Here is a 26293-nt window from a genome sequence, read left to right as displayed (position 1 = left end):
CACAGGCCCAAGAGCCACATAAAATATCCCACCATAAATAGGCCACAATTCTCATTCACTGACAGGAGAAGAGTTTAAGTTAGCTACTTAGTAACAATGACAGTGTTCATACATTTAACAGCTGTGGAACAAACCCAAGAAAATACAGTAATGAGACAACACATCTTTAAAAGCACAGTCCATTGTAAAACTATCACCTTATAAGTATCTAAGAAAGTTCCACTACCTAAGTGAATTTTTTTTCATCCTAGAGTGAGTTTTGAGGCACCTCTGAATGAGTGACTCAGTATGAGCATAACGACAGTGAAGCGAGTGCAGATTTTCTATGTTTAGTCATACAGCTGTAGAAGTTTTTAAAATACCCTAGCAAACTTCTGACTTGCTGTATGATTGAATTTATACCTCAGAACACTTATAATTGGTCATTTCTTAAAGCAACTGCACATTTAAAGTTTCCTTGAACTGCATGACACAACATATATAAAAACAGCAGTTATCAAGTCTGATCTAAAGAAAAGAATTTAAGACGACTAGGGTATGGAAATTAAATACATAATTTAAGAGACTACAGGAGGGAATAACTACTCCAGCCAAGGGCTTCTGCTGTTTGTAAATGTTTGGGGTTTTTTCCCTTAGGGAACTCACCATGATAATCCCCTTGGCTTGGTGGATTGGACATGATAATCTTCATGCAGCTGTATGGGGTATAATCAGTCCTCTTTCCTTCTTTCCCATAGCTGTGACGAATGCTGTAAGCATATCCTTTGTCAAACTGAATAAAAACAGAAGAATAAATTCTTACATATTGGGTCAGTAATTCTATCTTCTCTGCAAACAGAAATACTGAATAAAAAAATAAATTTTCCAAACATACTCAAACTGAGGAAAATAAAAACTTTGTTGCTCGCTGCTAGCTTTGGGTTTTGTATTACAAACTTGCATTTGTACACGTGTGCTTTACAGACACAACTCAAGAGAAATGTGTAACTGCATTGATTTAAGGTCTTTTCAACTGATTCTGTAATGGCTTTAAAGAAAAGATTATATAAAGATCAAAATTTTGAATCCCACAATATTAGTAAATGGAGAAAACATGGTAATTTAAAATCTTTCACAAATGTCCATAAATTGATTGCCTGATCAGGGAAAAAAATAGAAATACAGATTTCTTTACTCAGGTTCACATTCTTGTTCTCCCAAAGTATAATGCTGCACCTATACTTTGCTTCAGCACTGAAGTTCAACTCTTCATGCTCTAAAATGAAGTATACTTTGCCTTAAAAGATATTTTCTCTTTTGTCTACCAATAGACTACCAGCTCCTCCAATAAAATGAATCCTTCTAAAGTACATAGATGTAATCAAACATTTATCTTTACAGCTGAGCATAAAGCTATCAATATATCATTTTAGATAAGTCCTGTGGAAACCATTCAATTATATGAGTTCATGTCATTTTTTACATGGTAATAGGTGACAAAATCTGTAGAGAAATCAAATTACTTAATATACAGATTCCATTAAATTGCATAAGCTACTCTAAGACATCAAGGAACATTTTTCAAATAACATACTTCAAATTCTAAAAACCATAAATATGATAAAATAATGAAGTATCGTATTTAGAATTAGACTTCTTCAGTCTCCCTTTGCCTCAAAAAAGAACTATGACAATACATAAAAGGAACAACTCTGCTCTTGCTCAATTCAAAATTATAGCATTAATCTCAAATTCTGAATCTAAATGCAGACAATTCCCATAAGAACTTAAGGTTTCTTTTCAAAAACCATTTTAAATTATGTTTTTACCTTCTGCTATTTTACTAATAGAAGACAATGTAATATACTGAGAAAAATCATTCAAACATACCACTGCTAACACTACTACTGCAAGGATATTCCCATTTCTACTGATAAAAGTAGTTCACTGTTTGGCCTGTGGATGTCCAAGTAGTACTTCAGAATATTCACATACTTATGAAATCTCTTGACTGGCCTAAAGATGACAAAAACAAAATAAATGCCTGGGGTTTTTTCATATAAATTAAAAAACTTCAATGATTTTGAAAATATAGTTACTTGAAACTCTATAACATATTATTCAAATATACACTATAAATGTGTATAAAATATACACAAACTTTGAGAATAAAATCCTAAATTACACTTGACTCAAACAGTAAAAAAGAAACTTCTCCATTAAGATGCTGCTCATAATCAAGTCAATATAAGAAGAAGACTAAAATTCAGCACTCATCCCTAATAAGGCTTAAGGCATCCAAAGCTCTGAACAAACATTGACTAATTAATCCATACTGTGCATTTGACAAAGTGACTTTACTTTAAAAGACTTTTTAAAAGGCAGAAAGGGGAAGAAAAGAGAGAAAGCAGCATTTTGTTTTCCAGAATAGCCACAGGCAGGATCAAACAGATGGGAATACTCCTTCCTATCTAGTCAACCTTTTTGCTCAGGAGATAAAAGAACTGGTTGGCTGAATAGCAAATGAACACTAATTTTTCTAGCAACAGAGTTGGGCTTACCAACTTGTCACAACAAAGAATTCTCTAGGTGTGTGCTCACACATGGAAGGGCCAGAGAACAGCTCCCCACCCCTTCACAGGGCACCAGCAGCTGCTGGCCAAGTCCTGCTGCTGCTCCTGTTGGAGCTGCAAATTGTCTGGTTATTCCTGAAAAACAGCAAAAGATCAAACACAGAGATGTCTGCATTTTAATTCCAATCTCTGCATGAACTTGTTAAACTGAAGATGGAATCTGTGATCCTGCAGCCACCTATTCTACTCAGAAGCTCTGGAATCTTCCCTCCTTTTCAAAAGATGAATGAAAGCACATTTCATCTTCTTAACAAAGGATATTTGAGCAAGCAATCAAGTTAGACTAATTTTTTTTTTCAAGGGTAAGGCTAATCATGAATGCTTCAGGATGTACTGCTTAGTTTCCTAGAAAATTAACACCCCTCTTTAACAGTTCTGTATACTAAAATCCTGAGCTGTGCTTTTCACATCACTTGCCTTAATACCCACAGAAATTACTTTTAGTACCTAACTCATTACTTTATGCTGAGAAGCAGCTCTTGCGGGAAATAGAAACAACAGCTACATAATAACACCACAGGGCCTTGGGACAGGTTGGATATTTCCCATTGCTTGTAATCCTGCTTGGTTCTCTCTCTTTGCAGTGGCAGATGGCAGAGAATAACACAGCTACCTGGCATAAGTTGGCACATCTGCAGTTACATGCATCACTGAGAGCTCTCTCATCCTCATGATTCAGCTTTTCTTATCATTGATCAAGGAAACAGGATTTTAGCAGGGCCAATATCTGACAGGCTACATGGTCATCCTCAGCAGGAAGAAACCATGAATTGGGACATTTCATTACAGAAAACACATCCTGCAGAAAAGCCTTCTTTGTACACTGGGGAATGAACTCCATGGTCAGCCTCATTCTTTCCTAATACCATTACTCTAGGATGTGCATAAAGGGAAAAAAAAAAAAAAAAACAATCCTGTTTTGCTAGAAAAAGCACCAAGGTAAAATTAAACACGTTTGAAATCTGCAGAAACAAGAAGGCAGAAGGATCTGTTCCTTCCTATTTATTCTAACGCTCCAAACTGAAATGGCTCAATTAAAGCTCCTTGAACAAAATAAATTATAGACAGCACATATCATGCATGTAGGTGTTTGCAGGGTCATTCTAATTGCTTATAAATTGCTTGGCTTTAAACTGTTTTAAAGAAACAACTTAAAAACCCACAAAACTACAATTACCACTTATTCTAACTGCAATCTATTAAAAGGGCATTATGGCAACAACTTGTAAGAGGTCAGATTCAAATTAAGGGATCTGAAAAACCCCAAAAAAATTTCGGTGATTTTTGTAAGAACTTTTGAGGGTCTTATTGAACCCTGATATGAACTTGCTCAACAGTAATGATGCTGCAGGAGCAAGTACATTTCCCTCATACTCTGTGTGACAGTTTCCATTGAGATGAAACAAATAAAAAAACAAAAAAATGATTCACAGAAAAGCTGGGAATGTTCTATACATCCCACCACAGTTGTGCTAAATATCAACAGAAACTGCCAAAGTTACTATGAAACAGTGATACTGAAGCAATATCATTACATTATTGAGATGACCTCCTGCTGGTTACACTTGACAGCAAGGATTCTCTGCAACTTTTTAACTGTATGGCCCACATCAGGACTATCTCACTTACTTTACCTCTATTTAGCTTTCTGAGCTTTCTAAAATCTGCAACACATTTATAATTTATGTGTGAGGTGAATGGGCATAGCTTTTATACGTTGATCAGTGATAAATAATAGTATAAATACAGTATAAAGAAAAAGAGATAGATATAGATACAGACATTTAAAAGCTATAAATTTGCAACTCCTATAGCCTAATACTAGATTACCATATTCCAGATAGAAAGTTCAGGAAAAGCTTTTTTCAACAAGTTCTGATCACATAAACACATACAAGATCTTCAGACATGGAATGAGGATGTACTTCAAAAGGATAATTTGGGAGGTCTATGTTCTCCTTTGAACGGAATTTTTCAACAGAGAAAGCAGAAAAGCACAGGTCATGTCTGCCCCATAATTATGAGTTTGATATAACAGAACACACTTTCAAAAGAGAGCTACAAGAAATGACATTCCATAGCCACTCCAGTCAGTGGCATTATGTTATCACTGACAGTTACTTTCCTTACATCACTTGCCATATTCACAGATTAGTATCTGTAAATAGAACTAGGTGCCCCATAAAATTTGTAATTGAATCTGATATTTAGCATGCATATTAGGAAGGAAAATAATTTGCTGAGAGGTCTTGCAAGCCCTGTATGCTCAGGTTCACACTTGCACAAAACTTTCATCTTTCAGTTAAAACTACTTTTATATATTCTTGTAGGATTTTATGCATTTATTCCTTACAGTACTTATTTATTTAAAGTCTATCAACTAAGCAAAATGCTGCACTAACTTTGTCTAGCTTCTTGGCTGACCACCTGATTAGTTCCAAGTCTGCAAAATTCAAAGAAGTAATGGCTTAACACCTTTTTTTTAAACAGCCATTAGGTAATTTTGTGTCTAAAATTGTTGAGCCTCGACAGATAACAGCTTCATAAATTCATAAATTTATCCCACACAATCGTGTATCTGCTGAAATAATTGGTTCTCTTTTTCATCTATTTCCTAGGCCATTACTCAAATCATTACTGTTGACATTGCTTAGCTGGCATATTTTTATCCAAGCAACTTTTCTTTTTTTAAGCTCATTCTTAAAATAACCTCAACTTGAGAGTATCTTTTTGCAAGCACAGTTGTATTTAGGAGCACAAATAAATGCTTCTCTATCTGCCAACAACAAAAATTTGTCCTAAATTACTATCCTGTAGCCCAATTTCTACCTCAAAGGTGCAGATCAGAGACATCACCTAAAACCGAGCTGGAAAACTACTACATTGAGTAGCAGTCAGCAAAGACCTACTCACAGCAGTATAAAAAACCTTTTCCCCTCCAGTTCCAAGATTATCAAACTACATGAGGCAAGAACCACTTAGTCCTGGAGATGGTTCCATCTGCTATAAGAAAATCAGATATTTTTTTTATATCAGTCAAACACCTTGTATACTACCCATGTGAGCATATAGTGTGTGGCTGATGAACTAGCAAAATCTGACACCATAGGCTTTTATTTACAGCAGTCTAAGCTTGCCTTCATGTAATTTAGCTAAATACACAATTTATATATGCAATTTCTTCTCACATTTACATGCACCAGGACTTTGAATCAGGAAAACTAAAGCATAAACACAGCAGGCTGTCTTCTGCCTCAAGACACTGCATCAAATTATCAGCACAATACATCTTGAAGCTGTCTCTATAAGAACTTAATTTTTTCTTAGGCACATGATTGGTCACCTACAAAACGTTTTATTAGCTACTTCAAAACATTGCAGTGTTCCTGTATCTAAACTATTCTGATGGTTTCAGTTGGGATTAAATTAATTTTCTTTCAAGTAGCTGGTACGGTGCTATGTTTTGGATTTAGTATGAGAATGATGTTGTTAACAGAGTGATGTTTTGGTTGTTTGTAATTAGTGCTTACTCTGACTCAATGACCTCTCAGTTTCTCATGCTCTGCCAGTGAGGAGGTGCACCAGAAGCTGGGAGGAAGAACTGAAGGGAATACATAAACTGCTTTAGGTTGTGTGGGTGCTGCTGGTCACTGCTTAGGGACTGGGGGGCATTGGTCAGCACATGGTGAGCAAATTTCACTTGGTATCACTTGTGCCTTTTGGGGGGGGTTGTTGTGATTTTTGGGGGGAGAGGGTAGAGGAAGGGGGTCCTCTCTCTATTTTTATTTTGATAACTGAGAAAGTTCAACAGAAGTAGAATAGCAACTAACTGCACCTGCAGAAACAAGATTCCACTCCACACATCTAAATCCAGACATCTTCCATTATCATCAATGGTGGTCAATGCAATCAGAGGAGTCTGGGAAGCGATTCCATTTGCCCTGGAGGCTCATCAAATAAATCATTCTCTACACAATATTGACTACCTAGGCTAGATTTCTATTGGTCATAATGGCAGTTTATAATCCAAATGTAAAGAGAACGTATATCAAGAAGAAACTCAGTATGTCTGTATCAAAACAGAGAGAAATCCGTATTTACACACACCTATACCACAGCACTGTGTATTACAGATTCACAGAGAAGATGGATGAAGACTGGCCAGGGACCCAAAGTCCAAAAACTAATTTACTACTGCTAGTTCAAGCTCTATCAATTCCCTAAACAGGAATGTTCTCATATGATATTCTATAATTTTATTTGAATTTTACCCTAAGCCCCAGATTTTCAAACGTGGCAGCATCACTCAAAGAGATTCAGTGACTGAAAACAAAGTGATAAAGTTATCAAAATTTGATATAACTGTGACAAAAAACCCTGCCTTTTACTGGGACATGGTTAAACCTCTTGGACAAGGACCAGTGACAGAACAGAAGGATATTAAGTCCCAATCACAATTTCAAGATGTCAGCAAAACCTCAGTGTAAGTGCAGATTTTAAAAAATTATTTGTTTTCTATATAAATTGATCATTGGGGAAAAAAATCAAATAATTCTTAAAATAAAATTAAAATTAATTAAAATAAGGAGACTGAGTAATGAATACATTTCCTCAGGCTGATAAGTATTTCTTATGTTTCTAAAGTAAACATATACACTTAACTTTTTGAGGCAGTCATAAAAGAATGACAAAAGCAAGGCAATGAAACACGAAACAGTACATGGACAGTTGATGTTTATTAACTCTTTTGAACATAAACCAGATATTGGAGCTCTCCTAAGAGCATAGTGTGGCCCAAGATCACTGGCATTCTCTCTCTAAAAACACTGCTGTTAACCCAGATTTTTTTATTTATTAAGAGGACAATAAAAGACAAAATCACATTTTAAGATAATGATCAAACAGAAATGCAGAAAACCAGATATCAGCTGTCATAATAAAGAGAATTGCTTGCATACAAAGAACATTTTATATTCTATCTTATGCAAAGTGCACTATAATCAAGACATATTTCAAATCTAGATTGCAATTATGACAAGAGCCTTTCTGCACTTGACAAAAGAAAGCTTGTTTCAAAAATGCACAAGACTATTTTCTTTTTTTTTTTTTTTTCCTGACTAAAAGATGACTAGACTGCAGGGAAAATGGGAACAGAAGAATAAAGAAGCTCTGCTACCAGACTGCTCTGAAATGTCTCAGAAGAAGTAATACACATCTCATTTGCAGTGCCTGCTGTAAACTTCTAAAGCCAGGGAAATAACTGCAGTAACAAAGGACAAGAAGGAATCTAACAACTGTAATTGCTTTTTTTTTAAATAGTGTTAGAATTCACTAGCATTGCCCCAGTTTTCATGCCCCAAATTCAACTCCATTAAGTAAATGAAATTAAAAAACAAAATAAATTGAAATTTAAACAGCAAAACTTGTCATAAAGGCCACGTTTTCACTCCTACATGTACAGCAGGTGACAAAAAAGCCCAAGGAAACAGAAAACAAACAAACAAACAAAAAAACCCAAATCCCCAATAAACCCACAAAGAAACCATATTTGAGGACATTTTGGTTTTCTTCTTTGTAAGTGGACTTAAGAGATGCAAGAAGCAAAAGCACAGCACATACCACATTCTATGGAATTCATTTTCACACCAAATAGCATTGTACATTTCATATAAAATTAGAATCCAACATTCTTTCAAGAAGTAGTAACACCTAAAATGTTGAAATACTTAAAACCTGTCATAGCAATTTCCTATTCCTAAATCAATATATAAAACTACAAAAACATAAATTGCACATAGAACAAATAATGTATGAAGATCTGTTCTGCTTTTATTCACGATGTTCAACACATTTCAAAGACACAAGGCAGAATGTTAAATGAATTCCAAAAGCAAAAGTACATTTCTATTTACATCGTGCCTATTGTGATATATCAGCAGAGTGCACATTTGATACAATATGCTGCTTCTCTGGATGACTGAATATAAAACACAGCCATGATTTACTGGCAGAATATAGACTGAATATGACAGCTATAGGATGTGACAGCAATTACATGGACATTATCAAACAAAAGTATTCAGAATTCTGAGTTCTATTTTTGAAAACAGTTTCACAATTACAGGATATCTGAATATTTGATTAAATTTATTTAAAATTATTTTAAAGCATTATTTCAACTAAGAATGTCAAGATCAAAAAATTTATATCCAAACATTTCTATTCAAAAAGCACAGGAACAAAATTGGAAGAGACCTGCTGTGTCATTCAGCTCATCCTGGAAGGTAATAAAAGTATGCAGATGAAAAGATTTGCACCTCAGAAACTGCTAACTCCCCAGAATTTGGGGGAAATAGCCAAAGAGCTTAAATACATTACCAGCAGTGTGTGCAGTGAGCATTTTTCAGCAGATGGTTAGAGAGAGGTGTGTGGTTCAGAAGGTATTCAAAAGAGTCTGCTAAAAGCTCCATATTTAGCTCCATACTTAGTGACACACAGATACTTCACTATCCCTAAACTTACACATTTATTAGCCACATAGGCAAATCCATCTATTCTCTTAAAATGTCATGGAATGACTTTTTTCCTGCTGCTGCAAGGGCCAATAAAACAGAAACAGAAACCTCTTCAAGTACAGTCCATCTACACTGATAACGAAATGTAAGGACTGACAAGTGATTCAAAACTACAAAAGGAATCTTAGAAAATTAAAGGTCTGGCTTCAACATTCATTTTTATACATGCAGGTCTAACAAGACACTACATCATGGAATATCTACAGCAATGTGTGTTGCTGAGAATAAAACAAGTCATAAGAGCAGATTCTGATCTAAATTAGTTTTAGTACAGGAAAGGTAATTATTGCTTTTACTCTCTTCACTGCAAGAACCACACCAGCTGGCTCATACATTAGATTATTAAATACAGATTTCTGTGTCTATGTAACTACTGTTCTGTTCTATGTAACAACTACAAAAAGTGATCCTATTTCTTTTTATGGTAGCTAGCACAGTTAAACATCATTAAAACTATGCTAGCACTGTTAATGTCCTGGAAGAGAGATTATAGGGATAGAGAAGATCTCTAGCTAAGACATGCCGCAGGCTGAAAGACTGTCCAAAATTTTTCCTTTTAACATAATTCAGAAGATGAAAACTGAAAATCATACATTTTTAACAGGTTAAAAAAAGGCTGAACAAATTAAAGCACTTTAAAGTGCATAATCACAGGCAAATGCCACCAAAACTTTGCATTACAACAAAGACTGCAGAGTTCCAGTTTCAAACAGAACAACTGGGAAAATTGAAAAAGGGATTGAGTTTGGAGTGAAAGAGCACACATTTTTATCATCAGTTATTACTGTGATCCCTCAAACATTTATGTGCACACTCTAGCCTTAATGTATATTACAGTCTAATACTCTTCAATGTTTTCTAGTACCTCATCTTCAGCTGGAGTTCATTGGAATAATACCCATGAAACAAAAAAATGGTGAAAAATAATTGGTCTATGCCAGATCCAATTCACTTGAGAAATACTGCTTTAAGACTTTGAATCTATTATGCAAAAACTTGCATTTTTTTAACTAGAAGTTTCTGCAACAAAAATACTCTCTTATGAAAAACAGTTATAAAATGAAAGTGAAACAGATTTTTGTCACTATTCTTAAGCTTAGATAACACTAAGAGACACCAATATGCTGATTTTTAATTTAAGGCTTGAGAAAGGAAAGTTTCAGAGGGAAATTATGGCTGAATTTAATATGCATTTATGTTAGCTACAGGGCATAATTAAAACATAATTATGTTCCAAAGACATTTTCTCCTTAGCAGCCTTCACTGATAAACCCGTAAGCACCTTGGGTTTAAAAGGTCAAGCAATACTGTTCAAAGTAAAATAAATTCTTACAAGTAAAAGGTAAAAAAGGGTTTGCTTTGTTTTTATTTTCTAGTGCCCAAAACTTCCAGTGTGTCAGTCAAAAACAAATTATATGCAAACTGAAAGAAAACAGTATCAAGTGAAGTTAGATTACTCCTCTGCCAAAAGGATGTGGTGCAGCATTTGCCCTTGGAAGGGATATGCATGCATATTTATGTTTACATAAAGCTGTAAGTTAACTTTTCAGTGTTGATTATGTATATAGCATATTGGCAGAAATGGTGAAAAAAATTACTTTCATTTCACTTTCCTGAAATAAGTGGAACATGTATCCTTACATTCCCATCTGATTTTTCATCATCTGACTTATAATGCGTAAACCAGAATCCTGATGTGTTTTGTTTACTTGTCTAATTTGGAGGCAAAAGTAAAACAAACTATAAGAGAAACAGCCACAGAACAGGTCTGTATTTTTTTGTTTAGTAAAGAGATTAGAGCAGCAATGCCTACAAATATGTGTGACAACTGTGAACAGTGTAGATGTTACTGGTAAATCTCTTTGCAGTAAAGTCAGAATTTTTAATCCATCAGCAAAGCAGAAATGGTATCAAATGCTTTGTAAAACTTAGTACTATTAATCACATCAGGCAGCAACATCCACAAATGCAACATGGCATCTTATTTTATGACAGCAATTCCATATTATTACTTATATCTAAGTCCTAATAAAATCATTATCTGATGCAAACAACTTTAAACAATTTTGATTCGATCTCACGATGCTTAATTAAACAGGAAAGAAACAGCTCTGATTAGATGAGCTAATTTTCTGCAGTCTTTCCAGAATCACTGTGTACACAGGACAAAACACAAGTAATACTGCCAAGGCTAACAGGGACTTCCCTCTAGCCATGGCTACAACTTTACAGGCATTGTTATCATCTCTACGTCTGATACAGCAAGTAAGGAATGTTGTCCCAGTTCCGTTCTATGATCTGGCAGAATTTAACAGGACTCTGCAAGAAGTTATTCAAGTATGATCACAAAACAATAGAATCATTTATGTTAGAAAAGACCTTCAAGATTGAGTCCAACCATAAATTTAAGACTGCCAAATCCACCGCTAAGCCATGTCCCTAAGTACCCTCCTTCTTGGAATACAATCAAATGCAGCCTCTGTGAGTGTGCTTTCTCAGTCCTCTCACTTCCAGACTGCACTACAGATCTCCTTCCTACTGCTGCAGGCACACAAAACAAATAGACAAAACCAAACCATGCAGACCAGTGTGTGATTAATCCATAAACGGGACTCTGATGAGCTTTCAAAATTCTGAAGCACTCCACAGGAGAAGGGAGTAGAATGCTAGCAAGCATAAGCAAATGTGCACAGGACACACAGGACATGAAGGAAACAAAGGATAAATTCCCATCTGTAAAACACAACTTTAAATAACAATATATGACAGCAAAAATCTTGCACAGACTTAACATACATACTGTGATAGCCATAAAGCCAAAAACAACTCAATTTTAATGGCAATTGAAGCTTATTTTCATTCAGCTAAAGAAGGATATTATGACTTTATGATTCTATGATTCTAAACTTTGTGGCCAAACAAGAGGTTTTTCAAGAAGATCCTAGCTGTCAGGCTCAGCTCTAACCATTCATATGGAACCAAATGGTAAAGAATAATAGCTGCCCTCAACATAAGCCCTTAGGATCTTCAGTTATTTTAGTCTTACTCCTCACTGCATATTAGCAAACTACCATAGCCAAAGGAAAAGAAAAAATCTTTTTCCAGATATAACCAACAAGATCACTACTAAATCAGCTTGACTCAAATGTAACACCAGTAATCCATGTATTAGCTTAAAGTCATGCTTTTAATTCTCATGCCTGCTTGTATAAATTTGTACTATAAAACAAATTCTCTCAAAATGCCTCTTCTGCATATGGCTTATTAAAATACAAAAGGGACTCCAGACTATTCTCTTCAGCCAGGATCAAGGCAGCTAATCAATCTCAGCAGCCATCTGTCTTCATGTGAATATCACCTTCAAAACCAGATATGTCCCATTTGAACACCACACCTGTTCCCTCCAGGCTTCACCTTGCATGCAAAAAAATCACTAAGGAAGTTGTTATATGAAAGGAGTAGATCTCCTGATGTTTGACTCACTGATATTAAGCTGATTTCTGGAAATTAACATGAATAACTTTTTAAATTGTTCAGTGTATCACTGTCTCAGAGGCTGTTCAGCTCCTAACAACAACTCAACATATAATTTAACATCTTGGTTGAGTCACTAAGCAGTTACACACAAATAATCTGATTTCATAGATTTGGATTTCTTCTCTTTACCTGGCTATTTTCATTAGCCTCTGGGGTTAAAATTCAAATTTTTATTTTTATTTCAAGCCTACATGCCTAGGATGTAGAACTTGAACCATCTACTTACTGTCTTGAGACCCCTAACAACTGCACATTACTGTATTTTTCTTTGAACTTGCATTGAAAGAAAAAGTTTAATGTTAATTAAACAGTACATTTGGGAATAAAATTGAGTCAGGCAAATGAAAAATTCATTTTCATGTTTCTTCTGACAATTAAATCACTCCTAGCCTGTTAATAAAGAAATTTCAAGAGTTAACTTTGTAGAATAAAAAACACATTTTGAAACATACTGTTTGAAACAGTTATACCACATAAGTATTGCCATTCCAAATATAATAATGTTACTAATGGAATGTAATTTGCCAAAACATAATAAAAATTATACTCAAAATCTTTAAAATTCACTTGTTCTATTTCACTACAACTAAAGTATGAAATTATAAATTCCAAATAGTCAAAGACAAATATAATAAGTGGTTCTACTGAAGCTAATTTTTATAGTCATTGGTGGAAGGAAAAAAAACTTCGTGATTTTATGTTAAGTTTAACACAAAAATACAATTTAATCATTAATGTGAATATCTAGACCCCCTGATAACCACTGAAAGCAACAACAATATTCTTTACTATATTAACATTTTGTTAACACATGGCAACTTTGTTACCACAACATAGTCCTCCACTGCAGAATTCAGAAAATAAGATCTTATGGCCAATATATGCTGCACTTTTATTACAGTTTTGTTTTATATATCCTAGAAGAGAAAACAACATCTTCTTGAAGTTCTAATTTAGTCTTTATATATCTCAGGAGAATTCAAGCCTGGTCACTTATTTACATTATAGTACTACTGATGTACAATTTTTTAAATTACATTTTAATCTATATAGAGGGATTGCAATTTTGTCCTTACCTCTAACATGTTAAATATTGTGGCTTGCTGTCCAAAATGTCACTCTAGCCTGCAGATTTGTAAAGTTTAAATAATTCAAGAATGAAAATAGCAGATAACATTCAATTAGAGAATTATAGTTAAAAATGTGACAGAATAAAGATCCTTTTCTGATTTATGAATCAAAACATTCCTATAATTGTAGCCAGCAAAACCCAACATAAAGGGGGCAAGTAAGGAAAAAAAAAATCTAAGAGCAAAACAATCCACAAATCTCTCTAAGAAATGAGAAGGCAAAATACCAAACCCAAACATAACCAACTGACAGAGAAAATATTTTTGAGGATTTGAGCAGGTGAAGGTTGTTTTAAAGAAGCACCATATCATCCATGTACTATAAATTGCACTGGGGATAGTTGCATGTGCTTAAAAGCACTGACCTGAAGATTGCCAAGTGCCCACTTCTACTTTTGTTTGATACATATGGCTTTTTAAATAATATAATTGTATAGACTTACAAAGCATTACAGCACAAACATTTCCAATTTGCATCTATACATTATATTTGTTTATTCCATACTATCTTGTCTCCCTCTAGTGGCTGGCTCTCACAAACACGGGCTTCTACCTGGATTCAGCCCTGTCTGCAGGGACCTCAGGAGATCCCTAGTAAAAGCTCACCCTCAAGGAATTTCTGGTTGGCCTTGGTAGAAACACTCATCATGAGCTTTTTGCAATCAAGGTAAAGGCTCACTTTTGAATCCAGACTCAAGAACCTCCTAAGAACATTTGGAAAAGAAATCAAAGAGCCAGGAAAATAAAGTCACTGGAACTATCATTTGGGATATATTGTCATCTCAAAGTTTCATTGTTTTTTAATAAAGTAGGAGACATATTTCTCCACATATTGATGCAGTATATGTCTGTCACGTCATCTGTCATCAGCTTCATACATGATCATCATAATACATCAAAGATCAACTGCAGTTCAAAAGCTTCATTGTGAAGGGTTTGCTTCTTTACCAAAAACAGACTCTGAGCAAGGTTGAATTTGAGTGAACTTTTCTTTTCCTTCTTCCAGCAAACATCTGTCATGAGGACCTTCACTAGCAGGAAGGGATGAAGAGCTGTACCTCAGAAAACTAGAAAACAACCTGTTCCTTGCCATTTGCAATCAACTGTGATAAAAAACAATACGCCCATGAAATTACAGTTAATTAATCTGGAAGACTGAGTCAGGATGAATAAGAGGCTTTGCTAGCCTGAGTGTCACCACATCTCTGAAGAAAAAGTCCCAGAACACAGGGGCTAAAGAGCCGTGTCTCGTTTCCATAAGAAGCTACAAAGACAAGAAAGCTTTTCTGTCACAAGCATAATTTTGTAAATGTAGCAATTCAGTTTTGCTGATTTATTGAATAAATAAACCCCCACACTCTTGCACAATTCTAAGATGCACTTCAGTAGCAATTGCAACTATAATTATAACTAGTGCAATATCACACTGCAGTACTAAAGGAACTACTTTTCAACACAGGAGTATAACTAGCAACTGCTACTTCTGCACAAAGAGGTAAAAATTCAGAGTACTAGAAGAGGGCATTTCATACCACCATACACCAATTATGCTAAGAAAAAGAGCATGTATCACAAATACATGTAGCAATGGAAAGCAAAAAGTGAGGGGCTGCCTTAAAGCCTTCCAGCTGTCTAAAAATCTCAGATCCAGGCTATTAAGGAAAGAAGTAACTGAATAACACTTTAAAGAAACTGATTCTGCTTTCCTTCCTTCCTTTGCTCAAAATACTGCATTATCTTCACCTTCTCCTTTTCACATTCACAGGTTAATCTTACAAAAATATCTGAAAACAGTAACAATCTCCACTACAATGACCTCTGTTAGAGGACTTTATTTTCAACTATGAAATCATTTTTACACATGTACTCTATTTGTCCTGTCACTTACTACCTTCGTGTATTTTTAAACCACACTGGAGTTATAACCCCCTCACTTTTTTTTTTTTTTTGGACAGGGTTAGGAGTTACTTTTTAATCAAGAACAGTGAAAGACCCTATGGGAATCAATATTTGTTTAGCATAAGATTACAATTTATAGAAAAAAAAACAGTCTTAAAATAACACTGAAGTTATGAAGCCAACTGGCACAGCCATTCATTCAGAAGTTATGCGTGTACTCCTATTTGGCAGTTGATCCCTTCATCTGAAAAACAACAATTTACCATTTAGGCACTCTTAACCTAGCAATTTGCAGAGTTATTTTAATTGCAGTGCCTAAATTAGAAAATGTTTTGTTTTGCATTCTGCATTTGGCCCTGCTGTGAACGTGCCAATACACACCATTCCCTCCCCCACCTCACCACCAGAGCATCTCTGACAGTTTCAGCACTTTCTTTGTACATGTTACTTGATTTTTTTTTCCCACTGACTAAAGGGTTTCACACTTCATTCATACCTCATGGATGCCTCTCTAAAGGTAAAATATAATTTCTTAAAAGCTTTTCTATAGTGTTTTTGTCAATGAGCCCTGAGGTATGCCTGAATAAGTAAGGAGCTCTTTTTGGTGCAAATTGTCCATACGCCTATGCTTAGCCTGGAAGCCATGCTTAGCCAGCTCACTGCTGATGTGTTCATGGCAACTTCCTTCCTGCTGAAGACTAAGGTTGTGTGCCAAGAATTCCTAGGACTGAGAATTGGCATGGATGTTGCAGCTATTAAATACAAAAATGAACAAACAATTTTGAAATCATAACCATTTCCAGCAAATTGAACACCCCCTCTTTGCAATGTAAGAGTCAGTAGGTAATACATCATTAACCTTAATCTTTACAAAGTATCCTGCATATATCTTCACAATGCTCCAGTAAAATGAAACAGTGTAATTAATTATCTCCACTCTACAGGAAAGGAACAATGGCACAAACCAGAAAATAAAAATGTCAAAAGAAGACATTAAACATTTTATGACACTACTGTGAAAAATCACAGGCCACCAACCTCAGAGGCATGAAAAATCAGTTTCCCTTTTTATTCAAAACTGAAACTGGTTATCTAGAACTTGAAAAGGACCAAAATTACATGGAAGTAGCAGCTTGCTTGTGAAAAATGCAGTAACCAAACTCCTTGTTTGATTCACAATGTGCTTTCTAACTCTTGAAGCTAAACACAGGATCATGAAACTTCATTTATTTCTAGGGCCTATCAACAGAGATGCTATAACAGAAAGTCATAACCCTGTGATTGAAAACAGGATCCATGGTGCATACATGTCTTCATACATGTGCATGTACATATTTGGTCAAAGCACAAGTAGGTGGAATCACATGTGCTCTCCCAATATTTTTTGAAACAGAAATAACAAATGTGTGTTTTTATACTGTTATTTCTAACAGTTTGTTTTTTTTATTCTTTCAATTCCTTTAAGCACAGGATATGGCAATTGAAAATTCTGGATTTTCCTTAATTTTCAGCTAGTGTTGTGGGCTGACCCTGGATGGATGTCTGGTGCCCATCCATATTTATGACTGCCCTCCTCAGGTAAACAGGGGAGAGAAAATACAATGAGGGACTCATGGGACAAGATAAGCACAGGGAGGGATCACTCATCAGTTACTGTCATAGCCTAAACAGACTAAACTTGGGAAAAGTAATTTATTACCAATCAAATCAGAGGAGGGAAATGAGAAATAGAAACAAGTCTTAAAATACCTTCCCCTCATCCCTCCTGTCTTCCAGATTTGACTTTGCTATTTATACAATATACAGGGCAAAAAAAAAGTTGGCTAAAAAGAATTATGTTACATACCTCTTCAAGACCCAGAAGATAGATCAACTTGTCTGCAAAGTTTTTGGGAAGGAGAGAGGGATTTAAATTATTTCAATGAGTATCTAAATCTCTGCTTATCTAGTTTGTTAAATGTGATATGATTTAAAAGGAGATAGGTAGTCTGTTAAAAAAATTCAAAATGCATTTTTTTTACAAAAGTCTCAAGAACATCTCTTTAGAGTGGCAGTAAATTTTGCAGTGGAATGCCAATTAATTACTAGTTGTATTGGGTTTATGTGGCCAGGTTTTGGTAGTGGATGGGGCTACAGGGCTGGATTCTGTGAGAAGCTGCCAGAAGCTTCCCCCATTGTCTGACAGAGCCAACTGGCTCCAAGAGGGACCCCCTACAGGACAGGCTGAACAGACAAGCTGATCTATCTTCTGTGTTCTGAAAGAGGAGTATGTAACATAATTCATTTTAGCTGACTTTATTTTTTGCCCCATATCTTGTATAAATAGCAGTGGCCCAGAGAACACAAGGTAATGGAAGATTGTGTACCAAGCACTCCAAAATACTTCACAGTACTCCAGAAGGCTGAGATCTCACATTGTTGAATACAAAGTACTACACTCCCACAAAACTGAGATAAGGTCTGAAACTCTGCTCTAACACATACCACAGGCCAGGTAGAGAAGGATGAGAGAGGAAACCTACTTCTTTATACCTGAGCTGTTCAAAATAAGGAGCAGTTCACAATCCTCCAATATCAGACATTACATCTTCCTCACTCACAAAACTCTCAAAAATATTGGCAAGAGTAAGGCCAATGACTACTATGTCAGTAATACCTCCCATTGCAATGAACAGTATTTTCTCACTATTTCCTTGAACATATTCTTCTATCCCCAGTTTCTTCTTTCATTCTTCAACTGTAAGTTTTATAAGGCAAGACTACTTCACACAGAGCTGTCCAATTAAGATATTTTTATTAAACAACTAAAAAGGCTAACCTTGTCTTTCAGGCAGTACTGGGTTTGGTCACTTACCTGCTTGGTGAATAAATTTAATTACATAGTACCTGTGTTTTGCAAACGACACTGGTGTTCTAGTAATTTACTGGTAAGGTTTATCTATTCCACATTTATAAAAGCCTCTTTATGGCTTGCCTTTTTTACCAATTGTTCAGATCAATGCCCAACAAAATGATTAAAATATAAGCGAAGAGAGGGAAAAAAAAACACCCAAAACTTCCCACTTTTAAAATACATTTTTGTACCTTCTGCCCAATTTTCTACTTCAAAAAACATCTATTCAAATCTGTAGCACAACGTACACAGTAACCACATCTCCACATTTACACATTGAGATGGGTTTCAATTGCTGAATTACCTTGTCTGCATCCACTTTTCCTCTGATAAATTCTTTCTTCCAGAATTCCAGTGCCTGCTCCAGGGTGAGGCCGATGCCTTTGAGGAAGAGCCCGTACTGCATCCGCCCTCCGTGGCGGAGGTGGTGGCTGTCACGGAGCGCTCGGTGCAGCTGCCGCATGCAGAGGGGGAACGACTTCACACACAGCTGGCAAGAGAGGAATTTCTGTTCAAGGCACACTGATCATTTAATTTGTGGGATATATGTTTACTGTGGTTATTAATTAACTCCATTTGAAAATGATAACGGCTGGAAGAAAAGATTGGCATGTACAGAGAGCCCTGGGACTGAATTCGTAACACAAGTGAGTCCATAAACTATCCAATTCAATAACCATCTCAAGAACAAAATCCAGAGGACAGAGTAATACAGGTGATAGTATCAGACTGTCTCCAGCTACAAAGTAACACAGTCATTGCTGTCAGGAAAAAATATATCCACGCTTGCATTACAATATTTCTTGACTCTGCTTTATTTTATCATCTGGAATGGCAAAATGACCTTTGCTGGAGTTTTGGGGGGTTGGGGAAGGGGAGGGGATTTTAATTCACTCCCAGAGAAACATCATCATGGTTAAGATGGATGCTGAAAACACACGATTCCTAAAATTCAGATACAGGAGTTATAATCTGTTTTTAATAGACTGTGCAATTTATGCATGGTGTTCTACATCCCACGTTTTACTTCCATTTTATTTACTTCCTTGTTTTCAAAATCCTTCCTGTAAATCAAAAAACAGCATTGAAGAGACTAATACCGCAACACTAAACATCATGGTTTGCAAGATTGTTAAATAAAATTTTGTTAAATTCTGCTTATAACTTAGATATTTGTGAAAGTACATAGAATTGAACAGCAAATTAAGCATTTCACTGCAACTTTACCCTTCTGAATCCTGAATAGATGCATCTTCAGCTAATTCTGCCCTGTTTTGAACTTCAATGCAATTTCATTCAACAGTTACAAAGAAAATATTAATAAAAAAGAAGATAAAGGCTTTATATTTACTTTGTACATGGAGTACTTGAATTTAAAATGTTATAGTTCAACAAACTATATAACTCCAGAAACACAACTTACAGCATCAATTTGCTCTAGAGAAATTTTTCCAGTGTTATTCTGGATGCTGTAATCTGGGCCAACATAAGAATGGCTGAAAAAGAAAGCAAAGTATGGCATCAGTTCAAGCAGCTGCAAAATATTTTAAATTTACAAATTTAGAAAGAAAATAATTTTTCAATTATAGGCTGCAAATATTTTATATCAGGCAAAACCAAGAAACAAGTAATTAGGACTCACAAAGCCAACATCAGAGCACAGCAAAGAAATCCTCTTTCCCTTTATCTGAAAGGAGAGGTGAAGGATCATACAAGATTTAGATCAGAGAGACCACTGCAGATCATCTAGTCCAACTCCTATTCAAAATGGTATTTGCTGCAGCAGATTGCTTAGGATCTCATAAAACTGGGTTTTGAGCATATCCAAGGACAGAGACTCATAACCTTCTGAGCAACCTGATCCAATGTTCAACCACCCTGTCAATGAAAACGTGTTTTCTTATGCTTAGGTGGAATTTGCTGCATATTGGCCTCTGCCCATTGCCTTCTGGCCTATCTCTAGATAACACTAGAGAGAAGACTCTCACTCTTCCTTTACTCCCCCTTATCAGACACCTGTTTACATGCACTGATAAAATGCACACACACTCTTGCTGAAATTTATCTCCTCCAGGCCAAACAACCTCAGTTCTCAGTCTCTCCTCGTACGTACTGGGGAGCCCAGGATTGGACACAGCCCAGCAGATGTGGTCTCACCAGGGCTGAGAGGAGTGGAAGGATCACATCCCAACACGCTGCAAGTGCCCTTTCCAATGCCATGCATGAGGACTGTTAGCTTTCTTTGCTTCACAGGTACCCTGGTGGCTCACAGCTTGCTGTCCAGCAGGACCCCCAGTTCCTCTTCTGCCTTCACAGCCATTCCACCCTCAACGTACACTGGCACACAGGGTAATCTTCCCCAGCTGCAAGCTTTGTTATCTCTCTTTGTTGAACTTCAAAGGGTTCCTGGCAGCCCATTTCTCTCTCCTGCCCAAGTCCATTTGAAAGGCAGAGCACCCATCTGGTGCAAACCATTCTCCCCAGTTTTATATCATGTGAGATTTGCTGACTACACACTCAATTCCATCAACCAAGGCAATAAAGTAGAAGCTAAAGACAGGACCCTAGGTGCTCCACTAGGGATTGGCCTCTAGCTGGTCTTAACATCTCTGATCACAAACCTTTGAACAGTGCACTTAAGAGCTTTTAGTCTACCTCAGTGTCCATTTACTTAGCCCATACTTCATCAGTTGTCAATGAAGGTGTTGCAAGTGTCAAAAAGCTTGCTAAAGACAAGATGAACAACATCCACTGATTTCCCCACCCTATCTATTGACTCTTCTATGACAAAATGACCGGCTATGAGGTTAGTCAAGAAAAATTTCCCATTTGTACCTCTACACTGCACTCTACCACTCATGGTCACCCTCTTCCTAATCTGGATCTGAGATGAGGATTCTTCTCTTTACTCTTTGTGAAGCCAGGGTAACTTTTTGCTTTCTTCCAGTAAAAAAGAATCTTTCTACTTTGCCACTTGTGTACCACGAAAACAAATTTAAACACAATCTCCCCCAATGTATTGCTATGGATAGGGGAAAAAGTAAAAACTCAAAAACTAAAGAGTAACAGTAAATCTGGGATGGCTTTTCCTGCATTACTGACATATCAATACAGTTAAGTCATAACCAAAATAGCACAGAAATTTATTTACATGTGTTGCCTGATCTTCCACTCATACTGCAAAGAAGCTACTTCTGAAAGCTGAGCGACATTCTGGTAACCCTACACTACAGCAGAGACAGTCATACAGACATGGTCACCCAAGTAATTTCAAATCAAACACAAGCATCTAATGTCAAGCTTTTACTTTAAAACTGTAGACACTTTTTGAATGAAGATACATGCAGGACTGCAGAACAGGCCCAGGGAAATTCTTACAGCAGAACCCAGAACCCAACAGAACTCAAAAGTTGACAGTATTACAGGCAATAAAGTAAACAGGGGCATTGGATACAGATTATTGGTCCAAAAAGCTTTTGTTGAGTTGAAGAATTACTTTTGGGGTTTTTTCAAAGCAAATCACACAGATAAGGTGTTAAAAACCTGTACCTAAGGCATTCTACCAAAACAATCACTTTAACCTGTGTGAAGGAATATACTCATGCTTTTACTTTATACTACCTGAGATGATTAAGCAGAGGTTGAAGTCTCTCATCAGACTGTATGGAAGGTAGTGATCGTGCTGTCAGCTGGAAGAAAAAACAAGTACAATTAATAAAATACTAGCTAAAAAAATTGATAACACAAGGCAGAAATTATGTTACAAGTCACACTGCATTGTTACAACTTTATAAAACATTGGGTAAGACATATTAAAAATAATTAAGTACAGCCTTCCAGAATCTGAAGCTAGCAGAAATATTTGCAAGTTAACAAACAGAGAAAAATACTTTTTTCTAAAATTACAATGCTATTAGAATTAAATAGCAAGACACCATTGAAAGTGGTATAAGTTTTTTCAAACATATTTGAACTAGAAGTCATGTTGTACCTAGACAGACTTCTAACAAAATAAATATAATCCATGAAGCCATATTGTATATAATTTATATTTGTATAAAAGCAATATACATAGTATTCAGTCTATGTGTCTTTTATATAAACAGGTCTTTGTGTACATTTTCTTTTAAATGGGTATAATCTGTTTTGCAACTAGATTGCTCTTTTTCCTTCTAAATCATGTGACTAGTTAAAGCTAGTCTTTGTTATGATAATTTTGATTGGTGTTTAGAAGGCTTCCAAGTTCTTTTCAGAAATAATTTCTGATTTTCTGGTTGTGTTTAAAACAAAATTAGAGGGTTACTTTACAGGAGATGTGAATATAGAACAATACATATACTGACCTTTAAAACTCAGTGGTAGGAAAATGAAGGCTTTTTTTTAAATTAAAGGGAACTTCTGAATAAATGCAGAGTTTGCTGAAGTTTTAGTGCGTCATATGCATCTCAGTCTAGTTCCATAAAACAAGGGAATGGAGGTCATGCTGTAATTGCTGAGATAGCTCTCTTTAAAAGGAGGATGAACGGGTTGATGGGAGCGCCAGGTTAACGTTTTCTGCAGAGGTCAGATTGCAGGGCCTGTGCCTGATCTATCTGTGCCCAACAAATGCACTACAGTCTATTTGTTCCCCTTAAATGCATCACCTAGTTGAGTATGAGCCTGCACAGTAGCAAAGTGCAAGAGGGCAAGAAGGTAAAATCTTCTTTCCATAAAAAATGGAAACAAAGACATGAGCAAAATAAGACATCATAGTAGTACCTGCAGCAGTAACTCGTCTAAAGGAATGGTATACAATTAGAAATTATCTTTTGTGGAATTAAATAAAAGAACTTTTTTTGCTCTATTAATCCAACACCTATTCAGGTCTTTCTCTTGAACTTTTTGAAACAGAGACTGCCTTTAGCAATAGCTATTTAACATTAATAGGCACTACACTTGTTCCAACTGACTCGTTAATACTAGACAAACTTTATTCAACAACCTGTTTGGCCAGCATTTTAAGATGTTTTCTAAATGTTACCAATCTAACAGAATATCAAATTTTATGGCACCAAACCATCCACGGTTATCTTATTGACAGCACTGCAGCCATGCTACATCTGAGAGTCAGAATAACAGATCCCAGCTTTCTCCCTTCTGCAGGAATAACTGAGAAACAAGAGAAGACAGTAAGATTCTTTCTGTGGAAGTTTTTACCTTAATTCCAGATTTTTTCCTTAACCCTAGTTTTTCTAGATTAGCTATCCTGGAGTATACATTTGAGCAAAAGAAAAAGCAGTCTTCAGGAAATGCTACAAAAGCCTTAGGGAAGCTTTCCTCTCCTCATTGCCATTTTAACATATGGAAAAATAAATAAATAAAAATAATGCTGTAGAAACCTTTTAGTTCTACTCACTTATTGTTATAGATGCACTACACACATCTCAGAGTACTCTTTACACATTTATAGGATCAACATAGAATCATAGGATGGTTTGGGTTGGAAGGAGTCTTGAAAACTCATCTAGTTCCAAACCCTTTGTCATATATCCAGCAAGATTACAATAATTAACTTTAAGTCTCAGTTCCACTTACACAGATTCCAATGCTTTTATATAAAAAGGAAAACTCTACCATACAACGACACTTCAAAGATAAATCATTCACGTAAAATCTCTCTCCCACTGCAATCTGCCTTCAGCCACAGAAACTAGTTTTCATGAACATTTTATTCTAGAATTCAGCCTAAACAGAGGAAGTAATAGTTGCAAAAGACTTCTTAATGCATTTCTCTCTGATTAGAAGCATTATTGATGAATGGAAGCTCTATAACAACTTTGTTTTCAACAAAATCTGAATTTTAGCTGGCTACTCTCTAAAATGTAGTATTAAAGGATACTAATTCTCCAGTAAGGCATTTTAATGCACTAGGTACCAAAATAATTGCTTTAGATTAAATGTCAGACACAGTGTCTAGAAAGCTTTTGTACTTCTGAGAAAGCCTTAAGATTACTTTGGTTTGCCCTTATTTATTTTTTTAAAAGACATTTCAGAATGATGTTACCTGGTTTGTATGATTTTGCACTAGGAAGTCATGAGATGCAGATATTGCCAAAACCCAAGAATTCAAGTTAATTACACTGCAGAGAAACTCCTTCAACATCCAACTAAGCTGCAGGCTGCCTCATACCAACAAAGACTGATTGATTTTGAAACATCAGCTATGGGGCTAATGTTGTTGCAAAATGTCACAATGCAAATGCTATGCAGCTGGGGAACCTGGAATAAGAGAGCAGTGTTTGCATGCCAGTATGCTGCTGTACCTAGACAGTTGACATTTTAACACTGATCAATTTTCTTTTGAAAAAAGTTGGGGTTTAACCTTTCACAGCATCTTACAAATCTCAAGTACTGTACAAAATTAGTAAGTAATTTTTGCTAAGGCTTCTTCAGCTATTAGAAGTTATTTCAGCAGCACTTACACTGAAATATGCTCAATAAAAGCTACATCAAACAATCAATGTTACATCTATTCCACAACAGACAACCTATGTAACAGCAAATAACATTCTTCAAAACTAACAAAACTATGCAAAAAATGCTTTCAACATTATCAAACTTTTTTTAATGGGTCAATATAATTTAATACATAAAGCATTTAGATTATTTCCATCTAGTATCACCAAATTTATGGAAGAAAGGAAATAAACAGTACAGACTAGCATTATTTGGCTTCTAGTACAAATGTCACAATTCTGACATTTCTAAAGCACAGGAAAAAATTTCCCTCTTGAATCTCTAGTGGATGATATAGGTGTCAATAGAAGGCTGAACTTGGTTTTGTGGGTTTGCTTTTGTTTTGTTTTTTAATTACATAAAACTCCCCACCAACTCCTCTCTCTCACACACACACTCCTTCACAGTAACATAAGCCAGCCAAAAGTAAATCATAAAGTACACAGAGTTGTCTTTTATGTTTAAGGAAAGCAAATCAAGGCATCAACTAACTTATTTTAAAAACACACAAACAAAGAATTAAAGGTATATTATTAACACTGTCATTTTCTTTTGGGACTCTAAAAGGCAGGGCACAATAGTTAACAATGTTACTTTGATGCTATACCTAAAAATTTAAAACCTATATACAAGTATAATAAAATATAAATTAGGTTGTAAAGTATATATTTTAAATTATAAATATTACATATATAATGTCTTCTTTTCCTTTTGCCAGTTAATTCAAGCTGCCAAAGGAGAAATGTTCCATAAGAGAAGAAACAAATTAGGAGCTGTGAAAAGTGTCCTTGCTAGCATGTCCTAGATGTTTACCTAATACTTTAAGAACTCTGAAGAAACCAAACTCCACTAATTTCAACTCAGCATTTGTCAAATGCACTCAGAATAATAATTAATGTTTTCCTAAGGCACTTGCTTCTGAAAGTAATTGCTTTCTTTTTTCCATCTGCAAATGTCTAGGCTTTCATATTCACACTGATGTATAAACAACACCTGAACTGGAGTCTCATACTTAGTTTTTAAAGCAAAATTTTTCAATAATTAAACCTTGTTTAATTGCTAAGCAAACTGTTGCTGGGTTTTGCAGCATTATTACTTGTGCATATAATCATTTCACTTGTATTTGAGGGTGACAGCATGTAAATGAACTCA

General features: G+C 35.6%; 1 protein-coding gene across 1 annotated transcript in view; it reads right to left on the bottom strand.

Annotated features, from left to right (window-relative positions):
- Nucleotides 1-26293, bottom strand: part of PRIM2 (DNA primase subunit 2) — an 82557-nt gene that overhangs the window by 12414 nt on the left and 43850 nt on the right. The window contains exons 7-10 of the mRNA XM_056488581.1: nt 22268-22335; nt 20070-20142; nt 18951-19136; nt 646-772 (exon numbers count right to left, since the gene is read on the bottom strand). Coding sequence (XP_056344556.1) covers nt 646-772; nt 18951-19136; nt 20070-20142; nt 22268-22335 — 454 coding nt within the window. The remainder of the gene's footprint in view (nt 1-645; nt 773-18950; nt 19137-20069; nt 20143-22267; nt 22336-26293) is intronic.

The sequence above is a fragment of the Oenanthe melanoleuca genome, chromosome 3, assembly GCF_029582105.1.
Source record: "Oenanthe melanoleuca isolate GR-GAL-2019-014 chromosome 3, OMel1.0, whole genome shotgun sequence".
In the NCBI taxonomy this organism is placed as follows: domain Eukaryota; kingdom Metazoa; phylum Chordata; class Aves; order Passeriformes; family Muscicapidae; genus Oenanthe; species Oenanthe melanoleuca.
Note: the sequence above shows the minus strand (reverse complement) of the source record. Positions and strands in the feature narration are given on the sequence as shown.